Source organism: Atta colombica, unplaced genomic scaffold (assembly GCF_001594045.1).
Source record: "Atta colombica isolate Treedump-2 unplaced genomic scaffold, Acol1.0 scaffold125, whole genome shotgun sequence".
In the NCBI taxonomy this organism is placed as follows: domain Eukaryota; kingdom Metazoa; phylum Arthropoda; class Insecta; order Hymenoptera; family Formicidae; genus Atta; species Atta colombica.
In genome coordinates, this window is record NW_017259212.1 from 172,341 (window position 1) to 191,759 (window position 19,419).

Here is a 19,419-nt window from a genome sequence, read left to right on the forward strand (position 1 = left end):
ACATAATTTGAATACTAAAGATTACCTGCTGCGGCAACACGTACACTTTCCTTCCCTTCATGAATCTCCTCAAGTTTGTTAATCGCAAGACCTTGTTTCCCCAGTCCAACTACCGCGACTCCGGAGTAATCTGTTTCATCCAAACCCCAAAACACTCTAGCATGACCTTTAGGGATCTTTGGTCCTGCTCTGTAGCGCAAACATTCGTTCGAAGTTAGTAAAAAAATTTTGACCATAACAATTTGTTGAGGAAAAATATGCGATAATAACGCATTTAGTAGACAGAAATATTCAGACACAAATTCATAAATTTATTAATTACAATAGAATCTAGGCATTCTTTTGACATTCATCATGTATGGTATATTTGCAATTTTAAAATATACTCTAAAAATATACTATTCTTTATTCTAGAATATTCTTTTTTTCATTCAGTTATACATTATACATCGGTACATTTACAATTACTCACTTCGGAGAGTATAGCTACACATTAATTCACAACTGCTGTTTTTCTGAGCTACAGTATCAGCGTAGATACATTACATTACGGAACTGTTTCACATCAGTTCTCACTAACACTGTTGAAACGAGCATTATAACCTATTTAGCAGCTTAAGATATAATATACAATGAAATCTGTTGATAAACTTCATAAATTGTTTTATATACAATAACGCTATAAGTAGTAATGTGACTTTGTCATGGGGTTTACTTGGCATAGTAGTATAGTAACACAATATAATAAAAAATAAATTTACATATAATTAGATATGTTCGCCGCAAATAAGAAATAATAGATTCATTAATATTATAACAAGAGTAATTTTATATATATAAAAAAAAAAAAAAAAAAAAAAAAAAAATGTACTCACTGTTCTATTCAATTTCACATTCCGAAAATTTATGTGAATGTTATATATTTTTACCATAATATATTTCATTCCTCTATTTCCTTTATTCTTTGTACAATTTCTTTTCTTAAATAATGTTCATATTATTTAAAACAATAATTTACTTTGTTTTATTTTGTTTTTTCTGTTCTTCGATTATTCAATGTTTCAATTAGGAGTTAATATAATATTACAAATTTTTTAACAGCAAAATCAAACACAAAGAAGACATAATATAATCAATAAAATAATTTAGTAAAAAAATATCATAAGTCAGTTTCAATAAAAATATGTGTTATCTATATATACCATTATGAGTGCAAAAAAATATTGGAGATGTTGTTGATTACTTCTTATCACGTTTCTGTTTACAAGATTGTGCAATCACATTGTGATACCATCAAGTCAATTTAAGCTAAACATTTTGTTAAAATGAAAAAAATTTTTTTAATATTTCTATCATGCGGCAGCGAAAATATCGGTATTACAATTATTATTGATTTCTAAGAAAATGCAGGTACGATTTGTATACAATTGCCAGTGAAGTTACATATGTGTATCAGATTTATATTACATTTCAATATATATGCGTATTAATTTTGATAATTTCCGATTTGAATTTTTTCCAATTTTTAAAAAAACTTAAGGGCTTCCTATATATTAATAGAAATATTTTTCAATAAAATATTTGCATTTATAGAATACAATTTGTAAAATATTATGAATATTCTTCTTTTATTTCGGAATAGAATAAAATCGTAATAATTACGGAACATAGAATTTTCGATATATTTTACAAATCTATTCTAACGATAGCAAATGTTTTATTAAGGAATATATTTTAGTATAGTTTGCAAGAATTTTCTTTATGTATTTTTTTTTTTCGCTTTTGATATCTAAAATGATTGCAGTGAGTAGGCAGGAGCCTTAAACAAGTGCATTTCAGATTTATTATGAAAATTCTGTAAAAAAAATTGTGCCATTATCAAACATTATTTATCATCTTTAAATTTGCATTAAGAATAGATTATGGATTAAGATATTAAAATAATCATTATTCGAACATTAAGAAGCGTTATTGGAAAATCACTCTCGAACACACGCATACACTGCTGTAAATTTTTGCAGGTTCGAACTGCTGCTTCCAAAAGTATTGTACTTATTGTACTAAGTGCCATTCTCACATCACACGAGCATATTTAAAAATATATATGTATGTATGTATATATATATGTATATATCTGCACAAAATAATTCAGCAAGCGTGCAATTATGGTATCTCCAATAAATGTTAAGTATCGATAACGTAAAATTACGAAAGATCATCGTATAAGTCATACGCAGGAATATTTTTTGAATATGTTATAACAATGTAAAACCTTTTTTATCATTACGATTCAGTCTGTTGAGATAGAATTACACCTAAATTAGATTAGAAAATAGATTTAAGACGAAAATGTAATAATTAACAGTACTGATTTTCCTAATCGTACGTATAATGCACACAGTGTATAATTTAGAATTGTACATATAGCGTAAATTCAGAATTATACACATAGCATATAGTTCAGAGAAAATATTTGTGCTCTCTGATACATTGAGCATGGATCAATCAAAGATCTCCATTTACAATAGTTTTATTCGTCGATAATGTATCATTTAACGTTATTTCCATCCGATCTACAAATTACTTCAATAGTAGAAATTTTTACTACGCGTTATTATTATAATTACGCTATTTAGAATGATTCCGTTATTTCTCGTTGTTATGCACGCTTAAAATAATCACAAGAGAGATACCATAAAATAAAAAGGGTCTAAGTACGCGGACAAAAACACAAAACAATAGATTTGATAAATTCTTTTCTTGAAGTAGAATTTTTGTCTTATTATTTTCATATTTCTAGTTTGATTCTACCTTCTTAATTATTTAGACCCGTTTTAATTTATAGTAATCGAATATGCGTTTTTTTTTCACTCACAATCAGTTAAGTCCCCGTTCAATTATTTTTCCCTAATTGTCTCAAATCAGTTCTAATATTTTGATAATTCCTTGAGAATTAGCGGCTACTACGACATTAGACATCTGCCTCCAACACACCGCAGATACAAACTCATTCAGATCTTCTTCTCTTCTGTCTTGCACCTCCAATATGCTTCGAACGGCATCGAATTTGTACGAGAATAACTGCTTTGTCAGTCCTTTGTAATACACGTACAGTGCATTATTTTCTGATCCGCAGGCCACATAATCACCATCAGTGGCGAGTCCGACAAAATTCTTCTCATTTACATGCCCAACGAACGATCGTAAACAAAGCGGATTATTTATATTCCACATCTTCAACTGAGAATCTGTACTGGCTGATACAATTTCCTCCTTGTTGATAAACTTGACATAAGAGACGGCTTTGCGGTGGCCTTTGAATATGCACAGTGCTTCCTTCATGTTGCGTAAATCGTAATAATGTACGCAGTGATCTGCAGAGCCGAATGCCAAGTGACATGAGCTGCGTGGATTAAATTTCACGCAGCATACGTTTGCTTTCGCTTCTAACGACGCCACGGAATAATCGGTATTCAATGCCCATAACTTGACTCGGGCATCGTCAGAGCCGGACGCGATCAATCTAGTGTCCACGTCATTGAAATCGACAGACCAACACCTCTTCTCATGCTCCTGGAACGCCTTTGTCCTCTGACCAGTCATCGCGTCCCATACCGTCACGGTGCCTTCGTAATCAGAAGATGCAAGCATTCCTTTGTGAAAGGAATTCCAAGAAACACAAGAAATCTTGGAGCTAGAAACCATCTCGACGCAGGGATAATGAATGTCGACGGTATCACGGATAACCGCACCGTAATCGAATACTTTGATACGTTTGGTAACACCGGCAATTGCAAAGAATTCGTTGTCCTTGTCGAACTCGATACTGGATACAATGGTTGAGTTATTGAAGAGATCCGACGAATAGTTGAGGGTGGCCAGTGGACGAAGGGAATTGTACCTCGAGAATTTGACGAGATTCTCGCGAAAGACGTCTAGACCGGAACTCGTGCTGTGCACGCCACCGTGCTGTTGAGCTTCGCTCTGAGATTGTGTTTTCTGGCCGAGTAACAGTTCCTTGCCGCGAGAGTCGAAATAACATTGAACGAAATCGTCGAAATGAGCGTGTAGCCTCTTTCTACGTATGGCTAGCGTTGATCCACCGGGCTGACTGATACTTGGATTGGTGAAGGTATCAGTGGCCTTTTCACTAGGTTTTATCATATTTGAATCTATTATATCTATAAGGCCAAGCATCTCTCGCCTAATGGCTGATACTTGTGCGGAATCGTTCTCACTCGCTTTCTTGACGTCCTCTACCCGCGGACACTTACTCTGAACGTCCTTCAGAATGTTTTCTACTTCCTCCATGTCCTTTTTGATCAACGCCACTTCTTTTTGCAACTGATTCTTTTGCTCTTCCTTTTGCTGCAGCAAGTGTTTGAGAAACTCGTGTAAAAGCTTGTTTTGCGCCGTACAAGTTTCTGCCTCGAGCAGATGCTTTCGTTGAGTCAGCACCTCCAACATCACATTTACGTCAGGTAGAGTAAGATTGGCGCTCTCCGCTGCCACAATACTCCTCAGTCCGTCAGATGCTGGTACCGAAGAATCGTTACCCACCGTTCTGTGCCTACTATTGTCCGTGTAAGAGCCTAGCTGAGCGAGACCCTTGGTTCTCGTTTTATACTTGGAAACTAGCTCGTCCAACAGAAAATTCGGGAAAATGTCCTGTTCGCTCAACGTGAAACTGCATTTCGGGCAACGGTCTTTAATCTCTAAACATTTTACAATACAATGATGACAAAACGTGTGTCCACAACGTGTGATATATGCCGTGTCGATAAGATCGAAGCAAATCGGACACATGTAATCATTGCTCTTATCTTCTAATATGCCAGTCATCCTCTGTAGCACGTTTGTAGGTGGATGAGGCTTATTAAATTTACCATCGCCTAATCCACCACTGCTCCCTGCGCTGCTATCATTCCCCATATTACTGTCGCCAGGAGTCGACATTACTAATATTACTCTACTTGATTCTTGTGTCAGTCTTGAAGCAGTGATGGTCAATTAACTCAACGATTTAACAGCTTAAAATCTCTTATTTCAATTTCGTCTGACGTTGCATTGAAAAGAATGTATCATAAATCAGGCAGTATTATATTCTCATTTATAAAGCGCAGCGTGTTTCTAGGATATCCTTGTGCGGAGCAAGTTGCGCTTCATATCATGCGTATAATACCGTCTCTCACTCTAGTCACTCCTGAAACAATGAAAATAATGCCAGTGAGCTCGTGTTGCGCAAGACTATCATTGAAAAATTCAAAATTTTCAATTAACAGAAATGATACTTCATATATGACAATTTTAAGATAACAAAGGGAAAGCACTTTTTAATGTCAGATAAAGCTCAGGCAGCATTATAACAATTGTTTCAGGCTGGAAATATGAATAAAATATTTAAACATATTGTTATATCGTATGACCAAACGAAAGTGAAACAACAATTTGGAAGTGCAATGCTGTATGGGGGCTGGGGCTTTCTTATACGCGTCATGATACTATAACTTTGTGTACACGCTTGTTAAATAAAGTGTGTATATATACATGAAGAACATAGATTAACCTTGTTGAAAGAAGGAAGGGTTCAATATGGAGAAAGAAAAAAGGAATTTGAAGAATATTCAATGCGTTGAATCAACATTTGTGTCCAAATAGTTAAGGCAGAGTAGTCTGGCAAGTATATTCTACAACAGTGACGCACAAGGGATACAGCCTTGTTAGATAACAAAATAATATAATAATCTATAACACAGAACGACGCTCTGCGGCATGATGCCGTTTCTAAAATCGCGCGGATGCACAAAAGAGATTTTACAGCGATGATAAGTAGCGGGTATTGAGACTTACAGCAGAATGTTTTTCAGCAGCTTGCCGTTAACCAGCTCATTGTACTTGGCCGCCGTAGGGGTGAGCACGACATCCTCGCTCTCAGTTTCGTATACACCCAATACCAATCCCGTCTACGGAAAAAAAGGGGTAAATATGTCAGATGAGTGAGCGATAACAACATCATCGATGAGTAAATATATCTGAGAATACGGAATATCGAGTCAGCGACATTTGATTGTTGACGTCGACAGGAAGGAGTTCAGATAAAACGCCCAAGATATGTTTGCACTTGCACACGACGACAAATTGCATCATGCTTGTCCGAATTTTCCGAGATTCCACGAGAATTTCGCGTCTCATTGTTTCGAAGAGCGAACGTGCAGTTTTTTAATCAATGAAGAAGAATCGCGCGATATTACCTTCATGGTCGATACGTTGGCGAACAGACGCAAGTGTGAATTTCCGTACTGTAGTGCTCTAGTCCTGATAAAAGACAATGCCATAATTCGTTCCCAAGAGTATTAGGTGTGATACATATATATCCTCATCATGAAGGCGCACACGACGGCGACGGTGAAACGACGATTCTGATAGGTTGGATTTAATCTCCGAAACATTGGCGCCACGCGAATGTAAACCAATGTAAACCGCGCGAATTATGAATGCGAAAGACTTCTTCGATGATAATCGACGACTTCCCAAATAGAACAGCATGTCATTATGATATTATAATAATGTCAGAATGACTCTAAAATGATCATTAAAAGTTATTTTTCAATCATTTTCGATTCATTTTAATGTCATTTTGACGTTATTGTTACTTGTTGTTCTGCTTGGGTTCATATGCAAAAATATTTTTTTATATTATATATAAAAATCTATGGAGCGTACTCTTCTAAGTTTTTTTATCATCTTTTTAGTTTTGCTTCGAAGAGAAAAACTTGATACAAAGACTGCGTTCGAAAATGTCGCTCGGATACCTTTGATGCATCATCTTGTTCTTGATTAACATTAAACAAGTTATTAATGTTAAACAAGGGCAAGATGATGAATCTAAGGCATCGGAGCAACGTTTCCGAACGCAGCCAAAATAATTGTATCGTACGTTGAGGCTAAAAAATAATTTGTAAAAAATAAAATATCTTAACGTAAAAATATATTTTGAAAACTTCCTTTTTTTTTGACATAATCGTGTTTATATTTGTTCTAAACGTACTATTCGGTCCAAAATAAAAAGCTCGGAATATCTTTCTTAGCGAAAAATATCTAGATTGTGTGAATCACATTGTGTGAATGAAATTTTAAACATTTCAAAGAATAGCTAAAAACAAAATATTGTATAGTATACATATTTATATTTTCAAAACTTAATTTATCTAAACTTTCTAATTTTTGATAGTTAAAGCAATTTTTACAGAAAATTTTCCCATGCACATAATTAGTGTAATTTATACTATATAAATTAAAATATTAAATGCTAAATTATATTTGTGAAATAAATTAGATATTTTATATTGCAACTTTTTTTATAAATATGTAAGTATTATAATATATAAATATATTACAATAAATACAAATATATGTATAGTAAATATAGGGAGCTTTGTTACATAACTTAGCAATTTTAATTTTTAATAACTTAACATTAATTTTCCAAGCACAAACATTTTTTCTCTTTCTCTCTATTGAAAATTTCTTGTCTCGTTTTGAAGAACAAACACATCGCATTAATCGATAATTTATCTTCCTATCATTTGTTTTCAACTATCTATTCATTTGCATTTTCCTCTCCCTTTTCCAATGCTTTCTTCAGCTTGTCATCATTGTTTTGTTTCTCGATATTACTCTTCATCTTCTATCGATTTTTCTTTTGTTTCCCCAATTTTTATTTCTTCTCTGTTTGATCTTTTTCAGCCATTGTCAGATGAAGATTTATTTGTAGAATGATTACTGTCTGACATATCTGACTTAATGTCCATCTCTTTTCTAGCGAATGATACTTTATCTTAAGCATTATCAATTGCCTTTGTAGTTTTCTTTCCTGATTCTCCAATGGCTTGACTACTTGGCTTTCACTCGGAAAGAACGATTGTACTAGATATTTATGTACTAAGTATATATTTCTGTTTCTTGAACTATTGTCTCTGGTTGTCTTTTGGTTGTCTTTTCAAGGTGAGAGTCTGGACAATGAAATACCATCGTACCTAGCTGATATATTAAGGAATGGATTATTGTTCTTGCATTTTTTTGTCAATGATGATTGGAGCTTGCCGGCCTTTTTTGCCTCCTTCAAATTCTTCGCTATTCTTTTCTATTTCTCTTGATAAACTTGTCCTCAAAGGAATTCTTGTTCTTTAAGATGTTAGTCATGGTTATGTTTGTTGACGAATTCATCATTCAGTTGGAAATTTTACCTTCTTTCTTTTGCCTTTATCCCTTTTCTGTAAATTTTAAGTCTGTTTATAGCTGAATTAATATAAACTTTTTATACTTAATACTACTTTGGAATAAATATATACTTGAAATTTGGCAAAAGGGAGAGGGGAAGTTCTAATTTGCAATTCAATGCAACAATAAAAAAATAAACCTTATGATTTACTTGTATTTTACTTGTAATTTTTTATCAGAGAATATCGTTGTTTTATTTACATATATTCAGTAATATGTTAACAAAGTTATATTCATGAACTAAAGAAAACTTGAGAATAAACATGTCCGTATTTAAAATAAAATCTACTAACGCCCCTATATGCGTGTACATTGAACTACGTAGCCAAGCTACGAATATTTCTAGCGAGGCACGATTTTTTTCTATCGCCTACTTAGTGTTCTACAATTGATTCCGTAAAAAAAAACTAGAATAACATGTCCATTATAGAACAACTAAGTTGTTCTATGGTTCCGAAATATTATACGCTTTATAAGATAATTTTGCATAAATGTTTGATTTCTATTTTACATCGAATGAACCTTGTAATGAGACACGATAGCCTACCTAGAGTTCAGTTTATCGCCATTTTGCCAATGCAATCGTCTAAACTTTCACATTCGTACACGATCTATTTTATTATTATTTACTACGCTTATTTTTTGTTCTGAATTTATTCGATTTATTTACATATCTAGCAGCTCGTTGATTTCATGCGAAACTTTTCTGCACAGTTATGCATCTCCAATGAGGCGAAGCGCTTTTCGCAACGCACCTTTCATCCGCTAGAAGTCCCGGTTGATCGACTTGAAGACTGGAGTGGGGTCTCAGAGGCCCTGGCGTGGAAACAAGAGGGGGAGGGGGGAAGCACGATTGTATTGGGGGTCCCTGTAAGTGTGTCGGGAGTCCTGTCATATGTCGGATTTTTCATCGGATTGTTTGCGAAACGCGATCGCGCACATTTCTCGGCGACTGCACGAGCAATTCGACGAATTCGAGGATTTCCAGGGTGAGCGCGAACATCGAGTGGACCATTCTCGCACGGTCCCCCGTGCGAGCGAAACGCACTCGGGCCCCGCATCTGCTTCGAGAGTTGGAATGCGGGATCAACATGGAGGAGGTGGCGGATAGATCGATATTGCTCGGTGATGTCACGCACGGTCGCTGACTCTCCCGTCCAGCATCCCGTTGTGAGTTAATTGTGAAATTCGCACGTCAAACCGTGCCGTAAACGGTCGTGACGCGTCGCGAATGGACGCGTCTATAAGGCCCCTCCCCGCGCCTTAACTCGCACTCTGTAAATACGCACCACCGCGCAAAATTCGAGATCCATACAGTGGCAAAATTTTTTTTCTCGAAAGTGAATACCGTAACTTATCATTAAAACAGTGCGAAAGTAATTCTATCTGAGAAAAGTGGAATTGTGGCAGTTCTACATTTAGCTTCGTAAATTCGAAGAATAATCTATCCGTAAATTAATTACGTCATGACATATGTCGTCATTAAACAACACAGGCTAATAATTAAGCATATAAAATTTGAATTTTCTGTATTTTTTAGAAATAATTTCGAAAGCAATTTCTATTGTAATTTAGTTTGCCAATTTTGACTATATACTTTGATTGTTAAATTTTAAGTTAGAATTTGTCCTTTAATTTCGAAAAATATACTTACGTTTTTATTACGTTTTTATTTGCTCACGTTTGTGAGCAAATCTGTGAAAATCTATTAAACATAAAGTAACAATAACATTATATTAATATTATAATTTCTTACTCAATAAAATAATAATAATAATAGCAATAATAAATAATAATTTTATTATATGCACTTACAATTGGATTTTAAACATTGTTTAAAATTGCAAAAAAATATATACACACATATACATATATACTATATATATGTAACATAACACAAGTTGTAAATAACTGTTTAGTAGGAAATTATAACATTGCTGTAACGTTACTGTTACTTTATGTTCAGCGAGAAAATGTTTAAAAACATAAATCATGTTTTAGAATGTAAATATTGTTGTGAAATGTCCTTCGGATCCAACAATTTTTATCTCTACTTAGAATATGAATATAAAAATTACACGATTGTATTGAAATGAATTTCTGAATTGCAGAACGGAGCATGGAATGGAAGGATCATGCCCACTCCTCTTTCCCAGCTTCGGGGAACAGAGCGGTTCTGAGCGGGGAGGAGGCTACTCGTCGCAGAAGGTCGGCGTTTATCGACCAGGAGCGGACGCTATCGACTTGGGCTATCACACTCTCGATAACAATGCTTGCCGCACTACTTCATCATCATCCTCATCAACCCCAGGTGTATCCAGCACGCCGACTCGTCAACAACAACAGCAGCAACAGCTATCGCAGCAACCTAAGCATCATCTGGTTCATCACGTCACCGTCAATGACCTCTGCCAGCTGGACGACAGTCTGCTGCTGAGGATCTTTAGCTGGCTCGACACCCGCGATCGCTGTTCCCTGGCGCAGACTTGCCGACGACTCTGGGAGATTGCGTGGCATCCGGCACTCTGGCGAGAGGTCGAGGTGCGTTATCCACAGAATGCTACCACGGCGTTAAACGCGCTGACGCGCCGTGGTTGTCATACCTGTGTCCGTCGTTTGGTCCTGGAAGGCGCCACCGGGTTGCCCGGCATCTTCGCTCAACTGCCGTACCTCAATCTGACCTCCCTAGTGTTGCGACACTCGCGTCGAGTTACCGACGCCAACGTCACCACCGTACTGGACAGCTGTGCTCATCTCAGAGAGCTTGACTTGACTGGCTGTTCTAATATTACTCGTGCCTGCGGTCGTACCACTATTTTACAGCTACAGTCGCTCGATCTTAGTGATTGCCATGGAGTCGAGGATTCCGGTCTGATGCTAAGCCTGTCGCGCATGCCGCATCTGGGATGTCTTTACTTACGTAGATGCAGCCGCATTACCGACTCTAGCCTGGCTACCATCGCTTCCTACTGCGCCAATCTGCGTCAGCTGTCGGTGTCGGATTGCGTGAAAGTTACAGACTTCGGGGTGCGCGAACTGGCTGCACGTCTCGGTCCATCGCTCCGTTACTTCTCCGTAGGCAAATGCGATCGCGTGTCCGACGCTGGTCTGCTGGTCGTCGCCCGTCATTGCTACAAGCTGCGCTATCTGAACGCTCGTGGTTGCGAAGCGCTTAGCGACAGCGCGACCATCGCCCTGGCACGTGGTTGTCCGCGTATGCGCGCTCTGGATATAGGCAAATGCGACATCGGCGATGCGACCCTCGAGGCACTCTCTACTGGATGTCCGAATCTGAAGAAGTTGTCCCTATGCGGATGCGAAAGGATCACCGACGCTGGTCTCGAAGCCTTGGCCTACTATGTACGTGGCCTGCGGCAACTCAACATCGGCGAGTGCTCCAGAGTCACGTGGGTCGGCTATCGCGCGGTTAAACGTTACTGCCGACGTTGCGTCATAGAACATACCAATCCTGGGTTCTCCAGCTGATGTTATCCAATCAGCAACGTTGCTCGTATTAAGAATCCCGAGCAATAGTATGGAAGTATTCTCGGAGGAAGGTACTCCGAAGAGGAGAATATTCTGATGAATTCTCTGGAAAAGGGACTTTGATATATCCTGAGAATATTAAAAGTAGGAATTATGTTAATATAGTACATTGAGAATACATTCTCTAGTATAATTTATAAAGATGTTCGAATATTCTCAGGATATTCGCTTATTTCGTAACACTAATCTCAAGTGCCAGAGTGTAATATAGCGAAAGTTTATAGAGAATTGTAAACCTAATTTGTTATCAAAGTTTACGCGATGATAAATGTTATTTTTGATACGACGCGACGAAAAGAAAAACAACAAAGGTGAATCATCAATTTTTGAGATCGATAACTTGTATCGTTTGCAATTTATTTATTAACAAACACCGTTTCGTCGCTTACATATTTGTAAAAAGATTATTTCACAATTGGTTGTAAAAATATATACATATATCTAGCTTTTCAAAAATCACGCATGCTATTTATTGTTTCTATAATTTAATGCATTGTGTAATGATAATGAATCGTTTATATTTTGTAACAACGTTTTGTAATTTATTGTAATAACGATATGGTATTAAATATTCTCATTTCTTAACACCATTGGAATTAATATGTGGATTTATTACATGGCATATACAATATGTATGAAATTGCATAGAAATATGCAATAAATCAGTTCTTGTTAAACTAAATTATTTTTTTAATCCAAAATTTCGCGCAACAAATTTTATTTATATTTATGTCATAAAAAAAATTGTTATTGTTAAAAAATTAAATATACTGCAAATTTCATTAAACAATTTTTATAAAATTGTGACTTCGACATTTATACAAGACTTACAAGATTGTAATTTTTTGAAATCTTTATTTTTCTTCTAACTTACAAAGCAAAATTTTATTAAAACCTTACAGTTGCAAAGGGTAATTTTAACATGCAATATATATAAAAAATATATAAAAAATATAAAAAATATTTATATGTATAAATACATTTTTAAGAGAATTGAATTATAAAACTCGTTCTCATTTATTAAATCACGATTTCAACAATCAACTTTGTGCCATAAAATATATATCTACTTTCAAAAACATTTTGAATATTGAACTGAATGTGCGTGATGCATGTTTACAAAAACGTAAAATAATTCAAGCTTGTTTCCTCCCGTGATCGATAAAATAATGTTGGTAAATTATTAAAAATAGATTGCAATGATGTCCATTTTATGATTTAGATGTTTTTGTTGGCTTAAAAATAAAATATGTGATCCGTTATCTCTCAGAGAGAAAATCGATGCTATTATTTTGGAATTGGCGCTTTCTGTTATTTAAACATTAAAGAATACAAACAAAAAATTACCTCAAGTAATAGAACGATGTTACAAAATGATGTAATGTCCAGTAGACTAAAATACAATAGAAGTCTGTATAGTTGCTTTCTGTTTGCACCAAAACTCAGATAATTCTCATTTATGATGTCATTACTCAGTTGAATGCTGCACGTTACTTTTTATTCTTATAAGCGAGATTCGATTTTTACTTACATTCTGCACAAGCTCGATAGCTTGAAACTTGTACTTTACTAAGTCTTGTTACTGAGTCTATTAGCTCGCATTAAAAGTAAGATTATAAACCTGTGTTGTCACGCAATAACTTTGTCATCAAAGTAAGCAAATAATGACGCCATTATCTGCGTATAAAATACTCGTAACTTTTTAGATTCAGTATCGCTTGTGTGAAAATAAAAAGCAATATCCAAGAAATACAAAAAAATCAACAAAAAATCAAAATAATTTTATTTTTATTCTTAACGTCAATAAACAGTCAAATTTTGTAATAAAAAATCATTTTGACTTTGATGACGTCTAAATAAAGTCATTCTGACTTTTTTTTGATATATTTCTTGAATATGTCATTCTATATAGTTTGAACACATTTTCGCGTATCTTCGTGCATTTCATTCGGACTTCGCATTCAGTGTAAATTTGTGCCGGCGCCGTTTCGTTTTCGATAAACGCCTGCGCGAATTTTCTTCGGGAACCCGCGTTCTCTGGTAGGGATAGCGCGGGATTCAGGGGTGAAATTGCACGGTAGTTGAAAGCCGTCGTCGTGTATCAGTCGTACGTAGGCGGTCACGCGGTCACGAGCAGGCCCTCAATTCCATGTCGCCCTCTTCCGTTCTATTCCTTCGATACGGGCTTCTTCTGATCATCGCCTTCGGAAATGGTGAGTACTCCCAAAATTGTGCGATTTTCATTTAACGATCGATTTGGATGTTTTTAGCGCTTCTATCCTTGTTTTGCATTCAATGAACAATAAAGACAGAATGATGACTATATGCTTAAAGCGCGTAATTGTCCAAACCGAACGCAGCCGATAATTCGCAAGGTAGCCGCGAACTTCTCGACTGGACTCAGACAACACAAAGTATCCAAAAGAGAGACATAAGACATCTTAAAGACGTATTATATCGATGTTGAGAAATCATTTTAGATTGTTTGCCTTTTTTGTTTCAATATTAGAACATTGCGATTGCAAATTGAAAAGTTCGCTTTGGAGGATTTAAAATACTAAGATTGATAAGAGTAATAAGAGTTTTTGTTTAATTTTCAGATCTCTTTGGTAATAAGTTTTGTTTCCTTAATTAATTGAGTTTTTGTTGTAATTACTTAATACATTATAAATTTAATTTTTGCATAATTAAGTTTAATATTTAATCATTGAATGTTTAAAATAAAATAGATTTTCTTTCAAATGAAATTTTTGCAAATCTTTTCTAAATAGTTTAAAAATTTTTTCATTAATTTCTATAACAACAATAATAATAATAATAGTAATAATGTTTTCAAATTCGTATAATTTCATTAGCTAATAATTTTATTTCAATTATTGCCATTAGATCTTGTTTAAAATAAATTAAGATAAACTTGAGATTAAGATAAACTATTATATGATTTATATGTAATATTTTCTTTTTAATATTTTATATTTTTTACAAAATTGAAAATTGAAATGTTCTCGCAAAATAAGTCTAAGAAATTATTATATTTCATGAAAATTTACTTTTTTATAAAATCTATAAAAATATTTTGACGCAGGAAAAAATTTTACTTGAGCTCAAATCAGCAAAAATCTCATAGCACGACACCATTGCATAAGAAAGAATAATTATCTTGCTTCGAGAATTGGATTATTGTCACTTTTTTTAGATGTCCTTTAAAATCTCGATTATTCACCCTTTTCCTATATTCTATATTTTACCCTATTCAATAATCTCGGAAGCTAAGAAAGATGTAGATCAATGAAGCTTCAAGGTTTGTGTCTTGGTATCAAAGTACACCGCGTTTAAGAATTGTTTAGATATTGTCTGTAGACGTCACAAAGCTCGTCATAGCTTTTGCCCGCCAGGACTACACAACCACTGATATCAAAGACGTCTGAGATGTAAATTACGCGACGCGATCAAATTCCCAAGGCTGAAACGTCAACAAATTGCGAGCCATTTTTAGGAAGGGCGTCCTCGACACGAGAGACAATGCGAACAATTCGCGATTTTTATTACATCTCTTGACCGAGAAATTTTCAAGGACGGTTCGATAATTTACATTCCCATGCCCGTATAAATAATAATTATCGTAGAATTTTTTTTAAAGATACATCCTTGAAGATTTAAATAGCCGAATCAATTTAACAGATGCAAAATATTTGTACGAATCTTCGATCGCACAAATCCTAAAATTTTAAATTTAGGCTCGGTAGAAAATTCTATTCGCAAAGGTCAGTTACAAGAGTGCAGTTGAACACGAACATGTTCAAACAGAATCCTGATGTGAGTTTACTTTTAACTGTCCCGGATATACATAAGAGAAAGGTTTGTGAAACTTTTAATGTTGAATGTCGCTTCCAGCGACACAATAATATTGCTTTCCGATTAAATCTAAAGAGACCAAAAAAATTAAAATAATGTTTGAATCTGTAAGTTAAAATATTGACTGAATTATGTTAAAAAAAATAATATAAATTCAATAATCGATTAATAATCGATTTAATATGACATTAAATTAATATTATTTTGATTTGATACTTTCTTGTACTTCCAAGGAACGCGCAAAAATCAACAAAAAAATCAAAATGATTTGTTTTTATTCTTAATGTCAATAAATAGTCAAATTTTATAATTAGAAATCGTCATTTTGATTTTCATGATGCCAAAATAAAGCTATTTTGACTTCTTTTTGACTTGATAATTCCTTGAGCTTGAAAATCAAGCAGAACATAAATTATCACGATATCAAAATTATGTTAAAATGGTTCTAAAGTAATTATTAAAAGTCATTTTTCAGTGTGAAAATGAGTTACGATTTTCATTTTAACGTTATTTTCACGTTATCGTGACTTATTGTTCTACTTGAGAAGTGTTATATCGAGATATCACGAACAATACGTCGTTGCCATTCTTATAAATTTGAGTCACTTTTAATTTTCCTTTTGATTTATTGCTTTAAAAATTATTTGAAAAATTACCTTTTTACTTTAAGTTAAAAGTTAATGATGTAATATTCTAATTAAATTTGTGATTTAATCTAATTCACAATAAATAATATATATATAATTTAATTCAATTCATTTTGTAATGCTCGAAATTTGGTTTAATAAATGCCGGGAACAGATAATATATAGAAGGTTCTTACTAAAGGTTCTTACTAAAGGTTTCTTACTAAAGGTTTCACGTGACTCACGATGTAGCTTTCGATCTTAACTGGATCTCGTTATGGTATGTTGCGTCGCAGCTGGTAATGTAAACATTTGCGAATCAATCGCGTCAAGGGGCCATTTGATGCCTCCTCCATGCCACTAAATTCGGTGATCGGGATACTGGCGGAATTTACATATTCGTCGGAATCGGGGTCTGTGCATGCATTTAACAAATCGGTTTACGTACCGAGGTTTTAATGGTTTTGGGTCACCATCAACGATTATTTCCTCGTCACTACAAACTAAGTTTTATCCATTTATCTGCGAATTGACACGCGGCTGATCGTGTGCAAAACAACAGATTATTTTTATGGAATTCAATACAGTAAAAAAGTTTGAACCAATCGAAGGAGAGAAACGAGAAATAATAAATAATAATAACTTTGTTAAAAGCATAGATGATTATTAGATATTATGTGTCTGACGCTAAAAATTAACTGTTAAAAATTTCATGAAATTTAATGTACTTTTAGTTACACAATTTGAATTTAAAAAACAATAATTAAAAATTTGAATTTAATTTCATATGACATTACATTAAATTTAATATACTTATAACTGAAAAGTATTAAAATACTTATATACTTAAATACTTAATATAAAATACTTAATATAATATGGCTCTCTTTCAAATAAAAATAAATTATGTTAAGAAAGGCTATGAGCCAAAATAATAAAATATAATGTATGTAATAAATACAAATAATTTAATAAAAATAAAAATAAAAATAAAAATATGCCTACATTAAACTAACGTTTCAACTCCGACCCAGAGTCATTCTCAAAGTTATAAAAGTAACTGAAAAATGAAAAGTATTAGATTAGAAAAATCAATTTCTTTTGATAAATTTGTTTATTTAGCCTCATATTATTCTGCCAATTATTGTTTTATTATTGAAATTTTACTCTTATTTCAAGTGTTCGGATAATCGAACATCTTCATATGTTGGAAGATAATCTCCAGATGCTGACAGATGTCTTCGCGTGATGAGCCGCTCTGTACGAAGAAATTCGATGTCAGTCGGTCGAGATCCCGTGAGATATTCCGCAGCTCATACAGTATCGACATCTAACATACGATCTCATTACGAATCTGTGAGATTTTTTGATCTCTGCAACGGTGACAGGCCAATATTTCTCGATCTATGAGAATCTTTTGAAATTATTTTTCTACTCGGAGATAAAAGATTTGAATATGTGATTATCATAAAAACGAGGCATTAAAATGTTATGATATGTATTGAAATTATTTATATTTACAGCTTATTTAACAATAAAAAAAAGTAGAACTGATAAGATAACACAATCAAATATCCTCCTTCAATTTTGATAAGCTTTGGATACGTTAACGGTTAAAATGTAGACAAAAATAAAAAATTCATATTTTTGTAAGTGCTTTCTTGCATGCTAAGAAGATGGAATTTCCCTTAAAAATATTAAGTTTTTTTTCTTCCTGCAGGATAAATATCGTTTGCATCATCAAAGATAAACAAAATATTTTAAATAAAAGTTGAATGGTTTCGAGAGTATTTTATTATAATAATAAAAACTTTTTCTTAATTTTTTAATTTTTACAAGTAAGTTTTTACTTATCATCGTAAAGCGCTCTTCAAAATCATTCAATTTTTATTAAAAATATTTTTTTATATCTTTTTAACAAAATTCACTTAGAAAGAAAAAAATCGATTTTTTCAAGATAGAATATTATTATTCCTTTAATATAAGCAAAACTGTGTATGTATATGAGCAAAACTGCCACTAATGTTACTTCAGCATCGTTCAAATATCGTTAGAAAATGGCACTCACTGTCGTTTGAAGCTACAACTTTTATAGTTCGATAAGACCATGAGGAATCATTCTCCTAATTACGAGCGGTATTTTCGCAACGAGTATCACTTCCTTGCAGTATCTTTCTACCTTCCTTACTTTGAGCTGAGATTAGCTTGGTCCTCTGACAGGTTTCACCACGCTTCACGGCACAATGGTCGCTTCAATGGGAAGGTGGACTGACGTTATACTGATCATGTAGCTGATCGCTATGATGGACGAACATTCACGTAACGAAACGGATCAGAGCCGTGATCAGAGAGAATGGCCCGGCGAAAGGAATCTCTTGAGTCGCTTCCCAAGACTTTACGCCGCTTTTCTCGCGTTCAGCCTTACACCATTCTTTACTCTAAGTGATTCGCCATCACATTTTATCCCTTCGAATATCATTTGTGCCGTGATTAGATGAAGTGCTTTTTTATACGGACACTTCATTTTTTTTCGCATGGTATTAAATTGAAAAAGAGGGATATAATTTAAAATTTTTAATAATTAAGTTAACGTATAATATTAGATTTATGCTTTATTATATTTCGTTAAATTTGCAATTCGGTTTAATTATAAATTTTATTTACATTATCGAGTTGTTTTTCGTTAAATTATTAACAGCATCCAACAGTGATGAAAATGATTATTAAAAGCCTTGAAAGAGAGGAAAATTGAAATTTTTCTAGTTGAATAAGCTAAAAGGTATTGTTTAAATGTGTATAATATCAATCTTGGAGTAATAAATTGAATATAAAAGATAATATTCTGAAGTTAAACATACGGAATTTCTACAATTTCAATGAAAGACTTATCTAAACAATAAATAAAATAAATGATACATGCAGGATGTTTTTTCCGAATGTATATATCTCTTTCAAATTTATCTCTTACAGAAAAATAAAAATATTTTTATGATACAAGATGTGTATCTATTTTGTGCGCGCGCGCGCGAGTGTGTGTGTGTGTGTATGTGTGTGTGTGTTTTTCTATATATATCATTAATATAATTTTTTCTATATATATCATTAATATAAT

The 19,419-nt window shown here is 33.8% G+C and overlaps 4 protein-coding genes and 1 long non-coding RNA gene across 6 annotated transcripts in view; 2 read left to right on the forward strand and 3 right to left on the reverse strand.

Annotated features, from left to right (window-relative positions):
• LOC108694869 (cytosol aminopeptidase-like) overlaps window positions 1-6,387 on the reverse strand; it is an 11,753-nt gene extending 5,366 nt beyond the window's left edge. Inside the window, exons 1-3 of the mRNA XM_018204554.1 lie at window positions 6,252-6,387; window positions 5,851-5,963; window positions 26-189 (exon numbers count right to left, since the gene is read on the reverse strand). Coding sequence (XP_018060043.1) covers window positions 26-189; window positions 5,851-5,963; window positions 6,252-6,335 — 361 coding nt within the window. The 5' untranslated portion in view covers window positions 6,336-6,387. The remainder of the gene's footprint in view (window positions 1-25; window positions 190-5,850; window positions 5,964-6,251) is intronic.
• LOC108694868 (E3 ubiquitin-protein ligase RFWD2) lies at window positions 2,806-5,197 on the reverse strand. The gene has a single exon (XM_018204553.1). The coding sequence runs from the start codon at window positions 4,954-4,956 to the stop codon at window positions 2,917-2,919; it is 2,040 nt and encodes a 679-aa protein (XP_018060042.1). The 5' UTR covers window positions 4,957-5,197; the 3' UTR covers window positions 2,806-2,916.
• A 932-nt stretch (window positions 6,388-7,319) lies between the features above and the next one.
• LOC108694894 lies at window positions 7,320-8,940 on the reverse strand. 2 transcript variants are annotated; one of them, XR_001932102.1, is made up of 2 exons: window positions 8,828-8,940; window positions 7,320-8,273 (listed from the first exon to the last, which is right to left on the reverse strand). It is a non-coding gene; the product is annotated as an uncharacterized LOC108694894 (long non-coding RNA). The 2 variants fall into 2 exon arrangements; XR_001932101.1 differs by lacking the exon at window positions 8,828-8,940 and adding an exon at window positions 8,432-8,510.
• Window positions 8,941-9,385: 445 nt separating this feature from the next.
• LOC108694893 (F-box/LRR-repeat protein 7) lies at window positions 9,386-12,421 on the forward strand. Its single transcript, XM_018204592.1, has 2 exons — window positions 9,386-9,450; window positions 10,392-12,421. The coding sequence occupies exon 2, from the start codon at window positions 10,405-10,407 to the stop codon at window positions 11,764-11,766; it is 1,362 nt and encodes a 453-aa protein (XP_018060081.1). The 5' UTR covers window positions 9,386-9,450; window positions 10,392-10,404; the 3' UTR covers window positions 11,767-12,421.
• A 1,554-nt stretch (window positions 12,422-13,975) lies between these two features.
• LOC108694877 (neuronal acetylcholine receptor subunit alpha-7-like) overlaps window positions 13,976-19,419 on the forward strand; it is a 22,105-nt gene continuing 16,661 nt past the window's right edge. The window contains exon 1 of the mRNA XM_018204568.1: window positions 13,976-14,039. Within this exon, the coding sequence (XP_018060057.1) occupies window positions 13,976-14,039 (64 nt within the window). The remainder of the gene's footprint in view (window positions 14,040-19,419) is intronic.